This window comes from Oreochromis aureus, linkage group 18, assembly GCF_013358895.1.
Source record: "Oreochromis aureus strain Israel breed Guangdong linkage group 18, ZZ_aureus, whole genome shotgun sequence".
Taxonomy (NCBI): Eukaryota; Metazoa; Chordata; class Actinopteri; order Cichliformes; family Cichlidae; genus Oreochromis; species Oreochromis aureus.
In genome coordinates, this window is record NC_052959.1 from 9,441,375 (window position 1) to 9,462,467 (window position 21,093).

Here is a 21,093-nt window from a genome sequence, read left to right on the forward strand (position 1 = left end):
TAATACCTCCCCGCCAAGGACAGCCAATCCAGTCGATATCAGATTCAGTCTGGTTCCGCTAAAAAAAAAATATTAAGAGACAGGCATTTAATCAAGCACCGATAGACTGACGGCAAGCAAACGACCTCTACTTTAGCATATGAAATATTAACTTTCTTACAATTTGTTATATGGTTTTGTGTTTTCGGTGGCCACTGAAAACCGTTCTATGACTAACATTTATAGGATAACGTTTAGGTAACTGTAAATCCTGTGGTTTATAGGTTGTTACATTAGGACAGCTTTGTATTGCATCAGGTTGAGGTTAATGCTAGCTGCACCAACGTTAGCTCAGGGTGTTTCGTCACTGAAACTTCAGATTGCATGTGCTGTGTAAGTGTGATTCTTTTTCACGCTGAATATGATTAGCTTCGTCTCTGGAAGACCTATTTTGTCTGGGGTAAGAATAGTAAAAGTTTTCATTTGATAAATATATCATGCCTACTAACGAATGCAATAATTCTCTAGGTTCCAGCAGAATATTAATGATGTTCTGTGATTGTGCATGGTTTCAGATTCCAGTATGGAGATGTCTTCAGCAAATAAACAGAGTACCAAACTACAGCACAAACACTGTGCTGCTTCACACTCGAGCCTCCTCTGTCTTTATGTCATTCAGACCATCTACCACCAGCAGACTGTTGAGCATCAAACCTGTGAGCTGGCACACATCACATCTCTGCCACAAGGATTCAAGAGGCAAATCAGAGAGAAGTGACAGCAAAGAGGGTTTCAGTTTAAGAGCCCTCGCCAAGGCTCCCAAACCAGCTCTGTACCTGGGATTTTCTGGTCTCATCCCCTTTATCTCTGCCCCTTTTCTCATGGCTGCCACACAATCTTTCCACCCTGAAGTGGCATATGCTCAAGTGGTGTACGGAGCTTCTATAGTGTCCTTCCTGGGAGGTGCCCGTTGGGGGTTTGCCATCCCAGCTGGTAGTCCTGCACAGCCAGACTGGATGAATTTGGGTAACAGTGTGGTGCCGTCGCTTCTGGCCTGGCTGGCGTTGCTCTGCAGGGACAACATAGCTGAAGGAGCTCTAGTTGTTATAATGGGACTGGGCCTGTCACTGCATTACGACCTGACTCTTCTGCCTGGCTACCCTGCCTGGTTCAAAGCCATGCGAACTGTTCTCACTCTGGTTGCCACCTTCTCTCTGGTGGCCACGTTGGTGCTTAAAAAGTTCTGTCCAGAGAAGAAGCTCATAGAGATTCAGAAGTGATTTTAAGAGGATAGTTTGTCTCTTGAACTGCATGAACATAAGAATGGAAAACCTCAGGTGAACATCTGCAGACAGTCGTTGTGGTGCTACAGTTGAATGAGCCAGTTTTGCTCTTATGTAAATAATACATAATAATTTGAAAATAAATAGCAGTTGTTTCCTGGGTTGCAAAATATCTGGCGAAATTTCCATCTCATGAGGAGTGAGTTAAATACCTAAATATAGCAAAGAACAAACAATGGGCTTAAGAATTCCTTTAACACAGGCAGAATCATGCTCTTTGCTGCGCTAAACACAGGGGAAAAATACTCTTCTGGAACATGTGTTTAAACAGATTATTTAAACATTGCTTTTTTTTCATGCGAAAAGTTGAGATAATAAAAATCGAGCTTCAGGCAGCTTTGAGTCAAAACAGCTGTAGAAATTCGCGTGCTTTTGTTTATAGGAGTTCTAACCTGCTGCCTCGGCTGTGTTAAACATTAATTATTTATTGAATTGTTGTTCATTTTAGCTGCTTCTCACCGGTCAGTCATATAAACGTGTTAATTCTTCTTCTTGCATCACAGACTTTAAGGTCACCACCGACTTTATTAGGTACACCTGTTCTTTAATGTAGATATATAATCAGCCAATCGCATGACAGCAATTAATTTAGGCCCGTGAAGTTCAAACTGAGTATCAGAATGGGGAAGAAAGGTGAACGTAGCATGGTTGTTAGTGCCAGACGGACTGGTATGAGTAACCGCCAAGGTATCGAGATGAGTATCTCTGAACGCACAGCATGTCAAACATTGAAGCAGATGCTTTACAAGAGAAGAAGACCACACTGGGTGGCACTATTTGGGCCCTTTAGTACCAGCTGAGCATTTTTTAAGCACCACAGCTTACGTGAGTATTGTCGTTGACCATGTCCATCCCTTAATGAACACAGTGTACCATCTTCTGATGGCTGCTTCCAGGAGGATAATGTGCCATGTCACTAAGCTCCTGTCATCTCAAACTAGGTTCTTGAACATGTCTGCCTGATGCTATTGTGTGAATATGACTAAATCATAGAGGAATGTTTCCAGCACCTTGTTGAGTCTATGCCATGAAGAACACAGCATAAGCAAGGTGTGCCTAATAAAGCGGCTGGTGAGTGTATGACAGGTTGACAAGCAGAATCAACCTTGTTCACAAGAAACAACCTGTAACACCTAATTGTTAGCAAAGGTAGAAATGGCTGTCCATTAAACAGACACACTGGAGTTTTTATAGCAGAGTTGGAAGCAAGTGATCCCACATTTACAGTCTCAGTGTTTTGTAAACATCAGCTCCAAATGGGTGAGCCACAATCCCAGTGAGACGTCCAGTATAATTACAGCAAGTGTGACTGCTGTAGTTCGCTTGTTTGCACAATACAGAAGAAAACTTTCCTGCTTCAAACAGCTTTACATCCGTGCAAAGAATCTAATAATACTAACATGATTGTTCACAAATGAACCCAACACACCGACGTACCATCACCTAGGATATCGGGGAGTAATGTCCTCCTGCATGCTGGTGTTTGCACAGAACTATCAGAGGGGATGATTACATTTTAAATACACTGAAAAAGAAGGGAATAAGGTTAAAATGAAGTAAAGCATACACTTAACTGTTTTGCGATGTTTATTAAGTCTGAAAAGCAGCATTATCAGTGTGGTGTAGTATTGTGTTTTCTGCAAAGGTTTAACTGTGCATGATAGAAAGATGCTGTGCTGTGGCACCGCTTCGGTCAGCTTGAAAACAAGAGGAAATGTGATACCGTACTGTAAAGATGCTGAACATATTTTTAAGCGATAGGCAGCATACCTCAACATCAGATAGTACAAATCTGAAATGATAAAGCAGTCTTTACTTGCTCGGACCGAAGTGTAAACATCGATGGAGAGGCACTAGTAGAAACATATGTACATAAATAATCCAGTGAAAAGGAGCGCTCTGGCATGCTGTTCAAGTCCACAGAAATTTTAAAACTTAATGCAGCAATAGGTTTTATGTGGTTCTACTGTCAACTAGGCTCAAGGGATTGGAGTGGTAATGCACCGCCCTCCAAAAATTCTTTAAAAGAAACTAAACAGTGCTTCATCACCCGCCAGCAGTTTTCTTAGTGCCCCAAGGGACTTTCAAAAAACCCTCTGTGGTTCATCAAAAATAGAACTTCTATTCTATAAAAATAATCGTCATCACCAAGATAGCTGTGCCTTCAAATATATTGTTCTAACGTTCTGACTGAATTGAAACTAAGGACATAGGAGAGTCATGTAACAGTAAAAAGAACATTTTGGCAGATTTCAGTACTAAATGTGCTTTCATGTTCATATTCATTGATCAATTTAAAAAACAAAAAGGACACATCCATGTATAAATACTATGACAACATATGAAAGGCCGTTTAAACCAAAACACACTTTTCTGTATGTCTCTTAAGGTGCGGCTTTTCTCCAGTTTATGCTGTGTTTGGTGAATGATTCAGGTGCAGGACATTCGCGTCTGTCAGAGCACAGCCAGCCCGCCGTCGCAGCGGCTGGTGATCATGTTGCCGACCTCGGTCCAGGTGTCCAGGTGAGGGTCGTAGATCTCCACGGAATCCACCGTCACGGGTGCAGAGAAGTCTCTGGTGGTTGCTCTTCCTCCAACCGCATACAGCAGCCCGTTTACTGCCGACACCGATACACCTGCGCGTGCCGTAGACATCGCAGCAACCTCCACCCATTTCTCCTGCGGAGAGACGTTTGCAGACGTGAGGAGAACGTTGGCGCGTCTGTTAAGATTTGTAAACAGATTCTTTTGGCTCTTTACCTCCTCTGGGCAGTACTTCTCCACTGTCTCCAAAGCACCCAGAGCCTCGTTCCAGCCGCCCACAGCATATATGCAGTTATTGAGACATGCGACGCCCACGTAGGCCCGTCGAGTGGCCATGACTGGCAGGGCGCTCCATCGACGCGAGATGGGATCATACACCTCTGCTGAGCGCAGCTCCATCCCTTCGTCGCTGATCCCTCCGATCACGTAAATGAAGCCTGGGTAAAAACCATTGCGTTCAGAGCTGACCTCTATAACTAAGGGTTCAGATGGTGACGTGCAAAGAGAAATGCGGACATCGAAAACAGTGCAAATCGCTACATTCTTTCTTCTGCATGACAAATCTGATTTAAGCTTTCACGCCTGATTATACAGATGTTTATTTTTTTTAAATGTATTAAAGGGACGGACACACCTTGGAACTCACAACAGCCAAAGTAATAGCGGGGAACAGCCATGCTGCCAATGACCTCCCACTTGTTCTCCTCTGGGTCATATCGCTCCATGGTTTTTCCGATTTCAGAGCCAATCCATCCACCTGCAGAAGAACAGGAAGAACACGACTTCAAGTTTGTGCAGAAGAAAGTGTCACCACTTGTCGGTCATCTCCCCACTTATTTGGGCAAATATTTTTGAAGCATTATTTAAATACAATACATTTTTTGTGTGCTACTGAGATTTACAAATCACTGCATGCTGTTATTTATATTTATATTTTACGCAGCATCCCCGATTGTAAGAAAGCCTTTTCTCACTCTCTGCATTTGCAGACTGCCACATCTCTCTATTATGTTTGTGAGTGAAATTAAATCAGGCACATTTTCTCCTAAATACTCCCATGATGCCGGTTATGATTTAATTACACTTACTAAGCTATTTCATTGTCCTTTCACAATGTGGTATTGCACAACCTCAACTCCTGCAGCAAGAACTCGTGCATTTAAATTTTCACTTTCAGTGTTTTCTATTGTGTTCTTAGAATTTCTTTAAACCACTAGGTGGTGTGTTCTAGTTCTAGTGTGACCATTACCGAGTGCATACAGAGCTCCGTGGCAGGGGCAGACACCGACTCCGCAACGAGGGAAAGTCAGAGACGCCACGGCGGCCCACTGTTTTGTAACTGGGTCGTATCTCTCTGTGCAGTCAAAAATCATCGAGTCTTTTTCCCCTAGTAAGGAAAAGAAAAGACCGTTTGTTGTCAGATTTCTACTCATTAAAGTTAATTTTCTATTTAAAGCCGAGCAAACTCGCAGCTCTCTCTCCCTCACCTCCCACCACATAGATCATGCCTTCCAGGACTGCGACTCCTAGCCCGCTGCGGGCCTGATGCAGTGACGACACGGTGGTCCAGTACTGGTTGAAGGTGTCAAAGCGTTCCACGCAGCTTAGCGCCCGGCTGTCACTCCAACGGCCGCCCTGCAGCCGAGTGTAGCCTCCTGACATGAGACGAGAAGAAAAGCTCCACCATCAGATCTGCTGCATTGCAAAGACTAATTTAATTATTGGGACCTTTTACTCCACCCCACTTAGACATAACACAGCAAAGATACTAAACCTATGGCATAGAGGTATTTCCTGGCTTTTCTTCTGGGTCTCATCTTGGCTGGCTGTAGCTGACTGTACATCTTATTTTCTTTGGGGGACTTTGTGACTTCAGTGTATTCCCTCAGCAGAGTCTGCAGTGCCACCCGCAGGTTGAAGTCAGTAATACCTAAAAAATGTATGAAAAAATAAGGCTTTGAATCCCAGAAGTTACTTTAAATTTTCAAACAATGTATTAAACACACGACATTGAAAGTATAAAGTGCAACAGGAGAAAGCATGTCACAAGTTTCCTACCTTCTATGTACTTGAACAGCCTCTGTGGGGAAAGCAGAGGGAAGCGGACTGGTTCCAACACCTCCACCACATGTTTTTTCCTCTTTGCCACGTCTTGGAGAACCCACTCCATGGCTGCTGTAAAAACCTGGTACTCATCCTCGATCCTCAGCTCCTCACTTTTTAAAAGCCTCACCAGCTGCTCTTTTGACAGGCCCCTGAACTCATCAGTGACACACACCTAGAGGGGAAGCGGTCGAGAGGGTCGATTTGTGAACGTTCAACTTGGAAACTACAGAAAGAGTTTAAGTAACACAAATGTTGACGCTGATGGGATTTAATGATACAGTTTCATTAGTTCAAATCCTCAGATTTTAACAGAAAATAAAACACAGTCTTGGTCTTTTGTGTGTACCTCTAGGAAGTGAACATGGATGTAGTTCTCAGTAAACTCCAGCATGTCCATGCAGGCGATCTGCTCCAGGAACTGAAAGATGCCCACACAGTTGGATGGGTCCATGTGACCCTTAAGAAACTCCCCACAGATGGACACCACCTCATTCAGCTGCAGCATGTCAGCTGCCACCATCAGTTCCTGAACATTCTCCACAGTGACGCTGATCACGCCTAAACAGAAAGAGAGCACATTTCCAACTAGGAAAAAAGAGACTGAACGAATAAGTACTTACATTTACATATCACTGTAAAAAATCAGTGTTATTAAAGAGCCCTGACAGATGGGTAAAAGCAGAAGGAAGGTAAAAATGACATAGAAAACCAAACTAGAAGGCAAATTTAAATGAAATTTAAAATGTAATACAATAAAAGAGCAATGGAAAAACTGGCATTAAAAAGATAAAAACCTCAAAAGTACCTGTTAGCAGAAATACAATCACCTTTACATTTAAGCCATGACTCTGTACAGCTATCTGTAGATCTAACGCTGCAAACTTTCTTGCAAAGGATCAACATTTCTGCTTTGTAACTCAGGGTCATACCCATATGTGTGCTTTACATGTGATCGGTGAAGTATGTCAATGGACAGAAATCAGGATTGTTATGATGCAGTGTGAAGCCACCTGCTGGATTCTGAATCAGCTGCTGAAGAGAGATTGATGTTGGAAAGGAGGCAGGTGCGTTAGTCAGGACCAGAGAGAAGATATACACGAATGAGATTTTCCTGGTCTCCAAACGCACTCCCAAATATCTGCTAACAGCCTTAATTAGTTAATTTGGATTTAACAGGTAACACTGCTGTCTTGAAGGGAAAGCATATCTGAGAGATTGGGAATGCTACAAAACAACACAAATATTCAAGAAGTTCAAGACGGGGATATCAGGGCTGATGCAGACCTGTGTATATGAACTCCAGCAAGATTTCAAAGACATCAGTGTCCACTCCAAGGATCTGCACTTCCTCTTTGTCTGCCTCCCTCATCCCACCAGCGAACAAGGCAGAGAAGTAGGGGCTGCTGGCAGCAAGCACTAGCCGGTGCACCTTGAAGACACGGCCGCCGACTTTAAGCCCCACGTCACAGAAGTCGGAGCGGAGGCGCATCTTGTTCATCTGGGCCAGGATGAGTCTGGCGTAGCGGTCTGAAGCCAGCACAGCTTGCTCTAAACCCTGGGTTGCCATGGCAGCTGCACCAGCATTACGGCTGCATCCACTGGACGTCGACACAGAGATGGAGGACATGGCAGCGAAGGTACCTCTGCTTTAACATGGAGGCCAGTATCCTCAATCCTCCTCTCCTGTGAGGCTCGGGCCTGAAAAGCACAGCACAAAAAACCAAAACACAGAGGCTCAGTGCATTGTTGTGTAACCAGCAACTTCTGATTTATCGGCTAGCAATGAAAGACAAATAAGAGTAAACCTCCCCTTCTTTGTTGTTCCACAGGAAAACATAACGAAGCATTAAAAAAATAGTCGCCACTCATCCCACTGTTGTTATATGATCTCTAACACACACACCTGCCGGGCATGTTAGCTGTCTGGCAGCTCGCTAGGGTGCTTGTCAGTGATCATTGTCTGCACGACAGTACCAATACTCGACCAGTCCCTTTCCAGACGGAGAATTACTGACGGAAGTACAAATAAATAAATAAATAAAAAAGCAGCGTTTATCTTGCATTTACTGGCAACTCACCCTTAAGTTTGCTGATGAGGATGCAGGCAACTTCCGTCAGCCTGCAGGCTGTCAATACGTTTTTCCTGGACCGACTGCATTGGTCTGAATCTCCAGACGTAACTAATTGATCCTCGAGAGGGGAAAAAATTAATTTCTTTTAATTTGCACCACCGATACCAACACGTTTTTATGTTTGAGTCGCTTTAAATTACACAAATATTTTTCTCTGTTATTTTTGTCTAATTATAATAATTAATTTAAACGTTATTACCAGTTCGCCCCAAATTCAGGTCAGGTTTGTATTGGCACTCACCGCCAGGTGGCAGTGTTGGCTTTGAAGGAGCGGCATGTCCTTGACAATAGGCCATAGCAACCTACAGTATTCCTACATATTTGTCCCCTGGTACAGTGCTATTTTTTAGGCTTTAAGCTCTTTCGTTTGAGCCCACTCTCAGACTCACTGGGCTGTCCAGTTTACTTTATCTTGGGATCAGATTAGTTTAAGTATTATGTTGGAAACCTGTTATTACATACACTCTGGGACTCCCCTGGGCCCTTTAACCGTGTCTGCTGAAATAAAGTGCATCTGAACTACAGTTAAAAAAGCAAAAAAAAAAAACTGTAACGATCACTGGGCTTACACACCTGAAATACAAGTCTCGTAACACCCGTCACTCAACTAGTATTTCCAGCTCTTTCAACACCCTGTGATGCACAAGAGAGTATGTCGTGGCTGCAGCCAATTAAAAGTCTAAAGTGCCAGCCTAGCCAGCTTTTGAGATCCACCCTCGGCTTGCTGCAGTTCCCTCCCTTTGCCCTGCGCTGTTAAATTTCCAGTAGGTCAGGGTTCCCTATAGGGCCTCCACAGTAACCATTACCTTGGCTCGACAATTAGCTTATTAGACACAACTTAAATTGGCTCTGAGTAAACCAATAAGACAAAGCTAAAACTTGAAACTGAAGAAGCTTAGAAAACAAACAGCTCCATGTAACTTTAATTCTCTCCTCAAGTCTCTTTACCGTGCCATGACTTGTGAGGGATTTGTAGATCCTAACTTAAAGTGGCTCTTTAAAATTTCTTTGTCCAGTGTTAAAATACTTAATTGTCATTTAAGGTCATTTTCCTTGCCCGATTATTATTATTGTTATTTTTCTTTTACCGTGTAACGTATTTATCCCAGTCAAATACTGATCAAACAGTGTTCCATTTATCAGATAGGGCTCTTTGTCATCCTTCAGTGAGCTCTTTCTCCCTCTGTCACTTTCCACTCGGTGTGTTAGTCACATTATTTCATTTTTAGCAGTCATGAGGTGATCTGTGCTACTTTGCAATTCAAGAGCCTCATTAGCGTTTCATTGACGTGTGACAGCAGCCTCCAACACAGATGGTACATGTTACATACATGCTCCCTGTACACTCAACATGCCCATCAGACATTCATAGAAAATCCAGACTGAAGTTTAGACTCTTATATAAAATAATAATCATGAAAATGAATTGTCTGTGTGTGTGTGCATGTGTGTGTGACAGAGGTGTATTTGTCACATGAAAGTGTGCCTTTTGTTCTCCATGCTGCTGCCTGGGGAGGTGTCTCTTGTAAAACAGGTTTTAAGGTTTAAGGTGAGGTACTAAAATGAACTTGAATATGATGACATACTTCCTCTGGTTGAAAACTCTTACAGTATGTGATCATGCTCTTCTTTTTAAGTCCCCCTTTTTCCCCCCGCCCCTCTAAAAGGCCAGAGTTTTTTGCTTGTCATCACTGTTTTCTCTGGTCATCCTGTCTCTCCGCTGCGGTGACTGCACCCAGAATTTCCCCATGTCGTGGGAGACAAAGTAAATAGTGCGAGGGTCATCCTATGGAAAGTGCTCACCATAATTGCCATTCCGCCTTAAGTGCAGTGTGTCTGACTTTTTTTCCCATCAGGGGCTCTATCCTTTTTTTTTTCTTTTACCAAGAAAGAAAAACATTATGAAATGAAACTGACAGATTAAAGCTTCATATAGGAGTAAGGGGCTTCAGATTAAAAGCTTACCCGATAACACAAAACAAGGGATTTCCCTATGATGATGGGAGTATCTGTGTGACATTCTTCTAACTTGTAGCAGATACTTAATAGTGAACTTTCCTTCTTGTTGCAGTCTTCGTGTGTAACTCCTTCTTTCCTTTACCATCATCATCATCATCATCACGGTGTGCATACAGCCTTATGTTTTCAGACCAAGCAGCGTCTGTCAGTCCTGTGCCACTTTAGTTTTCTGGCCACGTGCCTTGCTGCTGCTTCTTGTTTCTTTCTTTTTTAATCTATTTGAGAGCTGAAGTACCACAATGAGATTGTCCAGCTTTAGAAATGATGGGATGCTTCATTTAATAGGTGATTCCCCCACCCCCACCCCACCCGAATCACCTTCCCTTAAGAAATAGCACAACATAATATTGCATGAAGTAGGAGGAAGAAAAATCACCCCAACTGTCGCTGAGGGCGTCCTGCTCTACCTGTTTTAAAACTGGAGGGATCGCCCATCCCTGGTCTAAGGCGGTATCTGAAAATCTGATTTGGCTGTGGTTCTGGATCTCGATGGTTTGTCAACAAACAGTATTATGCTATGTCTGAGCTGGATCAGTGTCCCCTCCTGTTTCGGTGCGATCCGAGTCTCTTTGTTCAAATCAAAGCTACCAGAGGTCACTCAGTTATAGCAAAATATATGCCAATAATAACTCGTTATTTTAGATCAAATTGTATCCGGGACTAATGCCATTTCCAACTGAGCACATCCAGTCATTAAAGTTTGATTTCAGTTTCTAAAAGTCACCTTCAAATACAGGTTAACTTATACAATAACTGCATCTTTTTCCAAACTGATTAGGTTAGTGTGATTTTTGTTTGCATTTTGCTTGAGGACACATACCAGTAGCCCACAGCAAGAAATCTTGACCGATCTGGGTCACTGGGAGAACATATGGCTTAACAATCTAATCCAGAAATTACTGACCTTAATATTGTGATGAATATGTACAGCACCGAGTATAGCGTTGCACAAGCATACATTTGGATTTGCTTTAAGTATAGTAAGAATTTGGGGCTTTTGTCCTTAGACTGACTGAGACACTGGAGGAAAAAGTACTGAAAGAGGGGGAAAACAAAAAAGGGGACAAACTCACAACATCATTTTCACTCAGAAACTTTGATGTGCATCATTGACCATAATTCGCCCAGGCTCAAACAATTTTCTTTTCCATGACTTCAACAGCTCAGTGGGGGTCGGGAATCCAACCTGTTAACTTTCTTCCTGAGATATACGTGTGTGTACAGACACATACACAGCATAGTGACATCTAAGCTGTTATTTGTGGCGGTATCAAAGGAAATGTGTCTGTGTGGTGTTTAATGGTTCAGTCTGTTGCCTACATGCTTGTTGGCAGGCAACAGGATCTCCTGCCTTCAGCCTATAAGCCAGCTATATTGTGAGCTTGTAAAAAAAAAAAAAAAAAAACAGAGAGAGGGGGAAAAAATCCTTCTTATCGATTCTGCCTCCAACATAGCAACTGACTGCTGATTGGCTAACCTGCGGCATGGTCTCGGACTGCCATTGGCTGATCGCGTAGCGTGAAACCGTGGAATCGGACGGAGACAGAGGAGAGGAGAGACGCGATTGGCTGCTGCAAACTGAAAGCGAAAACCTCTTTTTTCTGAAAGCCTGCAAGACAGTTGATGGTGTGTGTGTTTTAGGCGTGACTCCAAAGGTAATTCGTTCTGCTACCCCCCCCCCCACCCCAGTCGGGACTTATTTAAATTGAGAACTAGTAAGCGAGTTGTAGCACTGAGGTGTGCTGACAAGAAAAAAAAGTGGAGGGAGAGGGCCTCTGAGAAAAAATATGTAGGGGGGGCTGGGTTTTTACATACGTTTAACTCTTATATCTGGAAGCCAGGCGAAAGTAGATGTTAGCAGTGATAGCCAAACTGCTATAAAAGCTAATAGTTTTGGGGTCATAGCCATGTGGCAGTGTACTTTATGTGCAAAGAAAATGTAGAAAAGGCCCAGCTTGACCTTTCAAGCCTTCATTTTAATAACCAGGAGTGAGAGAAATAGGCCCTGCACTTTCTCCGCTCTCCTTCCTGCCCCACATATTTTTTCTTCCCACCCTCTCCCTGTCTTTGGGACACTCAAGCAGCCGCCTGAGGGTGACTCATTGGTACACTCTGTCCTATCCAGAGCCCTCGAATGGTAAGAGTACGGAAGTGCTTAGCAGCCACTTGGAATATATGTGAATATAGAGAGGCAGCGCTACAAACAAAGACCAGAGCACTGCAAAGCCTAATGTTCGGGTTATGACAAAAGTAAGAAGCGGGGAAAGCTTTAAAAGCCCAGTCTTCAGGCTAAATCTTTATTTAGGTAAATGCATCAGCAGATGAGATGTAGTTTTTATTACCCAGCTCAAGTTATTGGAGCTTAATTAGCTGCTGATGTTAAAGTGTGACAAGTGTAATTTGAATTTGTGCAATCAATATATACTAATTCCACAATACAGGATTAATATGATAACATAGATAATACAATCAAATTGTAATACAATCAATTATTTAGGTATTTAGAATAGTTTCTCATTTATGTTATGCAATTGTTATTTTATAGCATTAGGTAATTTCCACCGTGGATACATTTGTTGAAAGTGCCTTGAGGTGACTGCCGTTATGATTTGGCACTATATAAATAAAAATAAATTGAATTGTTATATTTAGGTAATATTTCACTTGGCCAACCCTGCAAAAGTCAAGTTTTGAAGCTTGATTTAATAATGCTGGATGAAATAGCATTAAGATAAAGTCATTTGCAATTACTCAACAATTGTTCTTGGTTGCTAATATGAGTTTGGTGATTTAATCTAACATCAGTTAACCTATCCAAAATCTACCAATTTGTTGGTGGATAATCCACGAATATGTTCTGTTGCATACAGTCTTGTTTTTTAAACAACTTAAACTTTGAAAATGCAATTCAAATTTCTGTGCTGCTATATCTCTATGCCACAGCTATGTTGCTAAATTTCAGGAATGGTTGCAAGGCTCCATGATCTGCAATTGGTGAAAAAAAAAAAATCCACTGGAGTGAATGAGACATGATGTGACTCTTACCATTCGAGGGCTGTGGTGCTATCTATCTAGCTACACTACATCTGGTGAGTCCTAGCCAGGCTTGCATGCCGCCTGTCCACCCACTCTCCATGCTGACACAAGTAAGAGGTAGTAATCCGTGGCCTGGAACTCTCCCCCAGTACATCCCTGCCCTCTGCACCTCATTAATCCTTACCTAACACAGACCTTCTGTGATGGTTGAAAGAGGCCACCTGTTGCTGTGGTCACACAGGTGGCCAGTGGTGGTGTCATCCAGGGTCAACGTTATCATCATACACCCCACTGGCAATACATGTGTTTTTCTGAGGATTTTGCACTGGTGAAATTAGCAAATTCAGTGTTATTGTCAGACAGGAGCGATGCCGACTGTGTGATAAACCTAGAAGGAAAAATACCCAAGCTGCTCTCAAGTACCAAATGTTAATTTGCTTTTCTTTTTCCTTTACAGAAGGATCAAAAATTTGAAAATGCAAGTGTGAGCCATGCAAAGCATGTTCCTAAAAAATTTTTTGGAGTGACTCAACGGCGGTCAGCCTGAATACGGAAGAGCCTGCGCACATCCTGCTATTGTCTTTATCGCTTCCTTTCTCTCCCATCTGTCTGCAGCGTGTCCTCCAGTGCCCTCGCTGTCTCCCACCTCTGCAAACTCAAAGATAAGCTCATTGGACTACCATGGCTTCAGTAAAGACGGTAAACCCAACGTAAGTTAGTGTTAAGCATCATTTTTGGTCACTGGAACTTTAACAGCACTTAGAAAAATAACAAAGCTGCCTTCAACCTTTTTATGATTAATATGAATAATAATTTTTAAAAAGTGTTTCTTGAACAGTGTTAGCAACAGACTTGAATTAGTTGACAAAACCATCATCAGTTTATTGTCTTTCAGCAAGAAAAAGGTCAGGATCTCACATTGCTTAGCGTCACCTGAGGAATTTCCTCAGTCCCCCAGTGGAGTTCGATTATTTTAAGAGGCTTAAACAACCTACTTCCATAAAGCAACCTTTAGAAATACTTTTTTTTTTTTTTTTTAAATTGTGTCTCTGTACAGAGCGTCTATTGTCCTCAAACTCGAAAAATGTGCCAAGTTCAACATGGATTCCTTTCCTCTTAAGCTATGTAGGCTGCATGTCATGGAAAAAACATTCATAGCTCAAGCAATGCCACAGTTCAAGTAATGGAGGCAGGATACTTCCGGACCTCTGGCAGTTCACACAAACATTGGAGGCCACATCATACCAGCGCCACTAAAGAGAGTGCATTTTTGTGGCAAATTTCAACCTCTTGCAACAGCAATACCTTCACCACCACCACCGTCATCATACATTGCAACAATAGAAATACTGTTGGATTGCACTTTCTTCAAGCTTTCATCTTGTGGCATGTTTATAGAAAAAATATATATAGAATACAAAAAGCTTATACTTCTTTGAGTAACAGAATATAACATACAGTACTTCAGATTATGTTTTGATCAGCACATCAGCAGGTGTACATAAACTGCCCTACCCTTGCCCAAATGCAATTACTGGACTAAACAGGGATGTAGTTCTGCTCAATATTTAGTGTTTTGGTCAATGGGTATATGCTTTTACTATGGTATTCTACAGGATGTTAATGCTACATAATTGTCCACTGTATATGAATGTCAGTTTATTTAAAAAAAAAAAAGAAAAAAAAAAGGGTGGGGTGGGGTGGGGTGGGGGAGAGGGGTAGCCAAGATGCACCGCAACATTTCACAAATTCATGTGGCATTTTATCCCAAAAAAAGTACTTGGCCCTCCGAACCACCTGGAGGAAACGGCATGTTTACACCATTCCCCCACCCCACCCCCACAAAAGCACTTTGTAGTAATAATCCAATATACATCTCCAACACATGGGTCAAATTTTAAAAACTGAACAGTTTAACTTGAAACATCTCTAGCAATGTGAATTCTTGGCTTAAAAAGAAAAAGTGCAGCACCTGACATCAGTGATTAAATCTCAGGTGGTCAGCATCCCTACCCAAAAGGTGTGTTAAACAAATGGCAATAAATGAAGTACAAAAAAAAAGAAAAAAGAAAAAAAGTCTGAAAGCTTAAAACAGTCTCTTTGAAGAAGAAAAAAAAAAAAAAAAAAAAAATTCAAGCTGACATTCAAGTTGCGGTCCCACTTCTGTGAAATCCCATTCATAAAACCGATGGAATCACTGTAGTGCAAAAAAAAAAAAAAAAAAAAAAAAAATTTATTTATTTATTTTTTTAAAATACAATGCACCCTGATGCAGTCTCTCGCAGTAAACATGTCCTTTTGTCTGTCTCCACTGGATTACATCTCCGGAGCGGCAGGGGCCAGCCCCGACGTGTGTTTTGGAGTCTGTATCAGTTTGTGTTGTTCCTCTGCGTGTTGTGAAGGTGTGGCTGCAGCTTTGGCGTGCACCGGATGTGACAGCCGCACATCCAGGGCGTCATTGTGTTGCACTAATGAGTGCAGGCGATAGTGCAGGACAAGGTCTTTCAGTGAACAGTGGATGTCATAGGGCTCGGCAAAGCCGTATCCGTGCGGTGTGCTGTAGATCATGCAATGCTTGACTTCTTCGTTTACGCTTTAACAAATGGAGAGAAGGACATCTGTAAGTGTCATGTGATCAAATCAAGAGCAACAAGCATCTCAAACAGATTCCTTTTTTTTGGCCAAAATGTTGGACTTACACAACGGAGCAGGCGTAACATCCCTGTTTGCTGCTCTCACGGATCAGAAATGTTCCAGGGGCTTTGCCTTGAAGCATCTCCTCTGCCTGCGTCCGACTCAGTTCACCAACAAACCAGCTCGTCTCATCCTGATGTGGCAAATTCTTCTCATCTCCCTTTAGCACATACGTACTGAAAGAAAGAGGGTGGTTGTCATTTCTCTCGCAATTCTGTCTTCAATTTACAAGCTATATTTATTATTTAAAATTATTTAATGTTTTTAAATTAAAAATAAATAAAAAGAATGTGTTGAAACATACTCATCAAGGCTGTCGTTATGTACCCCCAGCCAATCATTTATGCGTTTCTGCCGTACGCCTTTGTGATTAAGCCAGCTGCAAGGAGAAGAGAAATTAGACATAATCCCTAATGATTGTTACCACAAATACCACAAAACAATATTCTGATGCCACTTACTTGAGGTACTGGTCTCTCATGATGCGTAGCTGGATGAGGTCTGGCCGCAGGTTGTTAATCTTCCTGTCCGTCTCTCTGTAATCCTCCACCTGCGTCCTCAAGTCTTCCTCTAAATGAATTTTGCTGTCATAGATCTCTGCGAGACGGCACTTCAGCTTCTCGTAGTGTATCAGAAAGCTGAGGATGGAAAGGACAGGTCACAGGTGTGAGCAGAGTTTAGGGGTTTATGTGCAAAATGCACCCACATTTTAAGAGACCCCCCCCGCCACTGTGCAATGAAGTACCTCTCCAAATCTTTGTCAATTCCCTCCAAATGACTGCTTCTCTCAAACTCCTCTCCGTAGCGCTCCTGCTCACGACACTGCTCCTCAAAGATCATCATAGTCTCATTAAAAGCCTCTATTGCCGTGCGCTTCATCTGGATCTCCTGTGTCATACAGAGTACATCCATTCAGAAAAGACTCAGGCATTTGTTAAAAGTAAATCAGACCCTTTAGAAAAGAAATGAACGGTTGAGTTTTTTTTTTTTTTTTAAAGGCTGCATTTTTAACCTGTGAGGTCTTTGTGAAGGCTTCGTAGAGACGATCAAACTCCTTTGATTTCTCTTGGTACTGACTGTGGACCTCCTTAAGCTTTCTTCCAGTCACATCCACACTGTCTTCTTTCACCTAAACGCAGAAATTTCATTTGCTTAGACAACGCGTATCCTTGTGTTTATCAAGTAAAACAAAAATTTGTATTTACTCACGAACCTGCTGGAAACGGGACACAGGATGGGTAAGCATCAGATCCAGTGAGGCATTATATTCCACCAACGGATGGTGCTGATAGTACCAAATGAGCTCCACCACCGACGTGAATGTGAGAGGGTCTGAGAAGCCATACTTCCCGTCACGGTGGTAAATCTTGATCAGCTTGTTGTGCCCGTCTTTTCTGAAAATTTGAGTAGAGCAAAAAAAAAAAATTAGATCAGTGCAAAATATAATTTAAACCTCACCATTAATATTTTCTTTTAGCGCTGCGCTTGGAATTACTGTGCTCCTTTTCTCTTCATCTTACCTTAATGTCAGCGTAAAGTCTCCCTGCAGCTTTGTGGATGCATCGCGCACCAGAAAGGAGCCATCAGGTGTGTCTCGGAGCTTCTCGTTTACCTCCTCCCTGTGGGAAGAGTCAGTTAATGCTTAACGGAATTCAACGTGCCAATACGTTTAACAATCAAAACATCACATGAGATCTTTGTAGAAAGGATGGGATATTTGCTGAAGGACTGCGGATGTTCTCATCTTTACCTTGTTATGTCACCCCAGTACCATTCAGCGTCCTGTAGCGAATGCGCAGGAGGCGAAAGGCAGTTGTTGTTCATGGTGGAAGATGGTGGCTTTGTTGACCTGGGAGGGAGAGCTGCATGCGAAAGAAAAAACGAGGATGGAATGAAATGCAAATTTTTCCCTCTTTTCTTAGATATTTTAAACACAATAATCTGCCACAAGATCTACTTAAGCAGTTACTGTAAACACGACCCCTTCAATATTATGACCCCCCCCCCCCCACCCAGCCAGCAAATACAGGCACACAGTTTGTAACACCATTGCTTGATGAAGCATTTCAAGATCTGAGAACATGCCCGGGCAAGTTTCCAACTTGCCAAATCATTACCAAGATCTTCAGTGCTGTCATTACTAAAAATAGAAATGTAGCTTATGAGTTAATAACTATTAAATATGTTTTTTTTAAATTAATTATTCCAAATACTTTAATCATAATAACCATTATACACTAACCAGTATCCAACTCTTGTGAAATAAATTAAAGTCCATTCTCTAAAGTTTGCCTCTGGCACTGTCCTGAATTGCATGACTGGCATTAAATAGGCTATAAATTATATTTTGAGTCTCTTGGACCACCCTTTTCATTTTATAACCATTGCGAGCTTAGAGATCATAAGTTTTCCATCAACCCTGAAGGGAGGAAGAGAAGGGGGGGAGAGATCCGTGACTCTGGCTTGAAGACTAAGCGTTTTCCTTAAAAATGAAAAAGGAGGGGAAACCGCATCAAGAGGAGTGAAGGGCGATATATTTCACTGCAGGACAAAAGTGCCTTTCACGAGGCAGTTAGGGAGAATACAAGAGCACCCTCACACAGGGGAAAATGTGGCTTTCTCCCACCATCCGCTCACCTTTCGCCCCCCCTCCTCCCTCCTCCCTCCCCTGACCTCAAAAATAAACAAAAGACAGGTGCAGCAGTTCAGTGAAACGCTGCGGCTCCTGAACTCTGCAAAAAAAAAAAAAAAAAAAAAAAATTAAGTCTGCACACCTTTCCCCCCCTCCTCCTCTTCCTCCCACGGAGTCCTGCCAAAAGACACTCCACCGGCTTCCAAACGCCACATGCTTGCACTAGTGCATGCACTAGCAATGCATGCAAGAAATTATAATAATAATAATAATTAAAAAAAAAAAGGATGCCAAATTAACAGTCTGAAACGCACACAACACACATACTGACTGACCCACTGTCTTCATTTATTTTGTGCTTCCTACACCCTGTATTGTCCTCAGAGTTTTTCAGAAGCTCTCCTAAACCTCTCCTGGAAGCTACTTAATTAACTGTAGCCCACTTAGTATAACTATTCGTAAATGAAATAAGTGTATGAAGGCTAAGGACTCTGACGCAGTTTTTTATTATTAATTAGCCAAAGTCAATTAACATAACTCAAATAGGCTACAGCACATTAGCTAAACGTTTTCGGCGCAGTAATAACGCAAAAGCAAACAGGCTACAAAATAAGCTGCGGGCGAGTTTGTCGGAGCTAAGTCATGAGACGAGCTGCCTGTAGCCTACTTTCTGAGCTAGCGAGCAAATTAACCACGGCTGGCTGCAGTGGAGAACAAAGCGGTCGTTCATTAACGCACCCGCGACTATATTCTCTTCAAAATCCACTCTTTCCTCTGCCGCACACGTTTGGGTACGTGTCGTTTAGGTTTAGTGGGACGACGCAAAACTGCCGTGCATCCCTGTCAAAGTTTGCCATATGTGCCGAGACAAAAGAAAAGAAGCAAGCCACTGCGCCTGGTTCTCCGAAAGGTATTACGTAATTGCCAAGTGAATTGCGCTATGCATGCCTGGGCAATGCCACTGGGGGAGCGCAGCACTGAGGACTTGACCATTGCAACGCTTTGCCGACACCTGCACAGCATTTTGTCAGATGTCAGCTTTACTAACAGATATTAACCGATAAAGAAAAAAAAAAGAAAAAAAAAAAAAAAAGAACAAAGCGGGGGATTTATAAAACGCTCCCCGACCCCCCGCAGATCGGATAATGGCTGGTTTTAACCCTAACTTACCTGGAGGTGCTTGGTCCATTTCGATGTAGAATAAACCTTCGGGAGGATAAATCATTCCTGTTTCACTAGAGTAGTCCAGGTTGCCGCTGTTGTCTTCGCAAGTCTGAGCAAAAAATAAAAAAATAAAAAAAATGCACGTTTCTTTTAACCTAATTTAAGCTAGGCTACTTAAGAGTATTCGCAGACGCCACGTCCTACATTCACGTGAATAAAAAGATAACTCCTTGGATTCCGCGTCCATAAACATCCCACAGTCAAAAATGTACTGTTCTGAAATCGCCTTTCTAAATAGGGACCATTTTCAGACATAATAGACTGTCAGTCCGTGCCTTCTCACTGTGTGACGGCGCTCTAGTTCATCTGGGAAGTGGAGCGACTTTAAAGGGCTGTTCGTAACATCATCTTGGTACAGTCCAAGCTGCTACGACAGTAGGGGTGTCCTGTTTCTTGTTGGGATCCCGTGTCGTGTACAAAAAGGAGCTATTGAAATGTATCCTACGTAATTATGTAAAAGTAAGCATTTTAAATGAAAATGAACATAGATGAACTTAAATAAGTAAATTGTGTAAGCAGATACAAGGCGTTTTCCACATAACATCCACGAACCCCTAAAAGTGTAATAGTACATTCCAGACCGTTTCATTCAGCTCCCCTCAAGCTTTGCTCTAACAGCTGAAAAATCCTTTGCTATACATGAATGGAATTTTTTTTTAAGTTAAAATTATGAAATGAAAAAATTTAACGTGTATCTTTTAAGCAATCAAGAATTAGAGCAGTTTCAGCCATTATGGTTTCTCCAGTTTATTGATTAGTGAAGATGTTCTAAGAAAACAATGTCCTGTTACAGGTTTTAGCATAATCAAACTTGGTTGGCTAAAACACCTTTTGTAGTTTCCTAGTTGGCAAGTAAGTATTATATTCTTGTTGAGCTTGCCAGACACGTTCAGCAACAGTAAATGACATCTTGGCTGACACCGCTCATAATTACTGCCGCTGTGAGATCATCCAGTTAAAGATAGCAGGTGTGTAACCACCTGTACACTTTAGGTCTGAAAGAAGTGGTTATTTTACAGTGACACATTTTGCTTTTTCTTGCCTCATATGCTAAAAATGGCCAGAGTATTAACAGTACTGTCCTCTTATGTGTTCGTAGTGGATGAATACACACATTGTAGTTTGCTCATGACACAGAATGACATTGTGCTGTAAATTTAAACAGCCATGGCTTCTTCCACCAGTTGAACTTAGTGGCTACAGAGAGAGAGAGAGAGAGAGAGTAAAACAAGGCCCGCTTGGTCAGAGGTCTGCCTCTGTTGGTGTCCAGGCGTTTATAGCCGCTCCCCTTTTGACCCAAGCTTAGAAAGTCAGGGGAGGTAATTGCCTCCAGCATTCCTTTTTCCCATCAGTAAGTTGATTCTTTCCTGTATCCAGTCCATGC

The 21,093-nt window shown here is 42.2% G+C and overlaps 4 protein-coding genes across 5 annotated transcripts in view; 2 read left to right on the plus strand and 2 right to left on the minus strand.

Annotated features, from left to right (window-relative positions):
- Positions 1–79: 79 nt before the first annotated feature.
- On the plus strand, positions 80–1,434 carry LOC116331991 (transmembrane protein 69-like). Its single transcript, XM_031754830.2, has 2 exons — positions 80–439; positions 555–1,434. Exons 1-2 carry the CDS (start codon positions 401–403, stop codon positions 1,257–1,259), a joined length of 744 nt encoding a protein of 247 aa, XP_031610690.1. The 5' UTR covers positions 80–400; the 3' UTR covers positions 1,260–1,434.
- A 1,461-nt stretch (positions 1,435–2,895) lies between these two features.
- LOC116331990 (intracisternal A particle-promoted polypeptide) lies at positions 2,896–8,178 on the minus strand. Of its 2 annotated transcripts, none has more exons than XM_031754829.2 (10): positions 8,051–8,178; positions 7,257–7,670; positions 6,319–6,530; positions 5,925–6,144; positions 5,641–5,796; positions 5,354–5,521; positions 5,116–5,253; positions 4,501–4,623; positions 4,083–4,303; positions 2,896–4,001 (listed from the first exon to the last, which is right to left on the minus strand). In XM_031754829.2, the coding sequence occupies exons 2-10, from the start codon at positions 7,597–7,599 to the stop codon at positions 3,777–3,779; spliced, it is 1,806 nt and encodes a 601-aa protein (XP_031610689.1). In that variant the 5' UTR covers positions 7,600–7,670; positions 8,051–8,178; the 3' UTR covers positions 2,896–3,776. The 2 variants fall into 2 exon arrangements, with proteins under 2 accessions (XP_031610689.1, XP_039457568.1); XM_039601634.1 differs by lacking the exon at positions 8,051–8,178 and adding an exon at positions 7,876–7,974.
- Positions 8,179–11,742: 3,564 nt separating this feature from the next.
- Positions 11,743–21,093, plus strand: part of LOC116332011 (SH3-containing GRB2-like protein 3-interacting protein 1) — a 44,854-nt gene continuing 35,503 nt past the window's right edge. Inside the window, exons 1-3 of the mRNA XM_039602325.1 lie at positions 11,743–11,778; positions 13,086–13,276; positions 13,617–13,869. The gene's annotated coding sequence lies outside the window, so the exon portion shown is untranslated. The remainder of the gene's footprint in view (positions 11,779–13,085; positions 13,277–13,616; positions 13,870–21,093) is intronic.
- On the minus strand, positions 14,017–20,007 carry LOC116331985 (phosphatidylinositol 3-kinase regulatory subunit gamma-like). The gene is made up of 10 exons (XM_031754822.2): positions 19,656–20,007; positions 17,604–17,715; positions 17,374–17,472; positions 17,067–17,247; positions 16,866–16,982; positions 16,599–16,741; positions 16,315–16,491; positions 16,158–16,232; positions 15,859–16,029; positions 14,017–15,752 (listed from the first exon to the last, which is right to left on the minus strand). Exons 1-10 carry the CDS (start codon positions 19,708–19,710, stop codon positions 15,476–15,478), a joined length of 1,407 nt encoding a protein of 468 aa, XP_031610682.1. The 5' UTR covers positions 19,711–20,007; the 3' UTR covers positions 14,017–15,475.

What these genes read in the sequence shown, in the direction of transcription:
- LOC116331985 (XM_031754822.2), bottom strand. Translation starts at nt 19,710, where the DNA reads ATGATTTATCCTCCCGAAGGTTTATTCTACATCGAAATGGACCAAGCA. An exon ending in TACTGGGGTGACATAACAAG is followed by an intron (nt 17,473 to 17,603) that starts GTAAAGATGAGA and finishes CTCTTCCCACAG; the next exon opens with GGAGGAGGTAAACGAGAAGC. An exon ending in TGTTACGCCTGCTCCGTTGT is followed by an intron (nt 15,753 to 15,858) that starts GTAAGTCCAACA and finishes CATTTGTTAAAG; the next exon opens with CGTAAACGAAGAAGTCAAGC.
- LOC116331991 (XM_031754830.2), top strand. Translation starts at nt 401, where the DNA reads ATGATTAGCTTCGTCTCTGGAAGACCTATTTTGTCTGGG. An exon ending in GAAGACCTATTTTGTCTGGG is followed by an intron (nt 440 to 554) that starts GTAAGAATAGTA and finishes GCATGGTTTCAG; the next exon opens with ATTCCAGTATGGAGATGTCT.
- LOC116331990 (XM_031754829.2), bottom strand. Translation starts at nt 7,599, where the DNA reads ATGTCCTCCATCTCTGTGTCGACGTCCAGTGGATGCAGCCGTAATGCT. An exon ending in GAAATACCTCTATGCCATAG is followed by an intron (nt 5,522 to 5,640) that starts GTTTAGTATCTT and finishes GTCTCATGTCAG; the next exon opens with GAGGCTACACTCGGCTGCAG. An exon ending in CATGATCTATGTGGTGGGAG is followed by an intron (nt 5,254 to 5,353) that starts GTGAGGGAGAGA and finishes TTTCCTTACTAG; the next exon opens with GGGAAAAAGACTCGATGATT.